The sequence below is a fragment of the Malurus melanocephalus genome, unplaced genomic scaffold, assembly GCF_030028575.1.
Source record: "Malurus melanocephalus ecotype Western Australia unplaced genomic scaffold, MMel_1.1 scaffold_798, whole genome shotgun sequence".
Taxonomy (NCBI): Eukaryota; Metazoa; Chordata; class Aves; order Passeriformes; family Maluridae; genus Malurus; species Malurus melanocephalus.
Window position 1 is genome coordinate 169,397 of NW_026624030.1, and position 1,488 is coordinate 170,884.

General features: G+C 62.4%; 1 protein-coding gene across 4 annotated transcripts in view; it reads right to left on the reverse strand.

Moving 5' to 3' along the window:
- Positions 1-1,488, reverse strand: part of ASIC1 (acid sensing ion channel subunit 1) — a 19,494-nt gene that overhangs the window by 16,095 nt on the left and 1,911 nt on the right. For all 4 annotated transcript variants that reach the window (XM_057385204.1, XM_057385206.1, XM_057385202.1 and 1 more), the window contains exon 3: positions 782-977. In XM_057385204.1, the coding sequence (XP_057241187.1) occupies positions 782-977 (196 nt within the window). The remainder of the gene's footprint in view (positions 1-781; positions 978-1,488) is intronic.

Here is a 1,488-nt window from a genome sequence, read left to right on the forward strand (position 1 = left end):
GGGACACAGGGACACAGGGACATGGGGACACAGGGACACGAGGACACGGGGACACAGTGACACGGGGACACGGGGACACGGGGACATGGGGACACAGGGACACGGGGACATAGGGACACGGGGACATAGGGACACAGGGACATGGGGACATGGGGACACAGGGACACAGGGACACATGGACATGTGGACACAAGGACACGGGGACACATGGACACGGGGACACAGGGACGTGGGGACACAGGACATGGGGACACGGGGACACAGGGACACAGGGACACATGGACATGTGGACACAAGGACACGGGGACACAGGAGCTTCTCGGGAACAGCCACCACTGCCCAATTGATGAGGCAGTGCCCGAATAGCCGGCACTGTTTGGTTCCCAGCTGGCTGGGGCCGGGCAGAGCGGGATAAAGGCGTTATTGTGCTCTGGATCCACCATCCCGAGCAGCTCCATGGCAGGGCCCAGCGCTGAGCCCCCCGTGTTCACAGGGGCTCTGCCATCCGCGCCCTCCCTGCTCTGCCATGGCAAACTGGCAGTGCCCACAGCACACACAGCCCTGCTCTGCAGAGCCCCAACCAGCCCGGGGAGCTGTGCCCATGTGGGAGCAACCCAYGGAGCTGTGCAGAGCCACACGTGCTCTTGGGCACCTCCAAAACCCAGCCATGTCCCCTTTAGGACAGTGCTGTCACCCTTTCCCAGCTGGAGCAGCTACAGGTGGACAAACACCCTCGTGCCTGGGCAAAGATGGCACCGGACACGGCCTGAGGGTCACTCACCACTTTGAAGTCTTCGGGGGTGCACTGCTCYCCACGGAAGAAGCAGGACAGCAGCATCTCCCGGATGTCGTGGCCAGCRCGGTCGTAAAACTCCAGCATGTTGAAAGGTTTGGGTTTGAAGTTTCGGAAGTTGGCCTTGTCCTGCAGGATTTCCAGCTGCTTCTCGTCGGCMGTTTGGATGTCTGGGATCTCATACCTTGGGGGAAAGAGCAGGGAGAGGCTCAGGCCTGGCTGCCCAAAGGTCATTTGGGGTTCCCAGGAGCTACGTCTGCCCCAACCCTGGCATGGGCTCAGCACGGCCCCGCTTTGCTCGTGGCGTTTCCAGAGCATCCAACAGCACAAAGTGGCCCAGGGACACCYGAGGGGTGGCAGAAGGATGGACCAGGAGAAGGTGGCAGTGGCCACATTCCAAACCCATCCCACCTGCCCCACTGCTGGTCCAGCTGCACAGCCCTGCTTGAGGCTGCCCAGCCATGTGCCCTGTGCCTTTGGTGGCATCACGGGGAGGTGGTGGCCTGCCAGGACATGGGCTGAGTGTGGTGGGTGTCACCTCTGCTGTCATGGCTGCAAACCCCTCCCTGGGGCAGTGGTGAAGCCCCTTGGCATTGGCACAGGCAGGGAGGGCACCAAGGATCTGCCACAGCCGTGGGTGAGGGGCTCCCACAGCCCAAGAAATGGCACCTCATCCTGGGGTCTGGGGGAGGCTC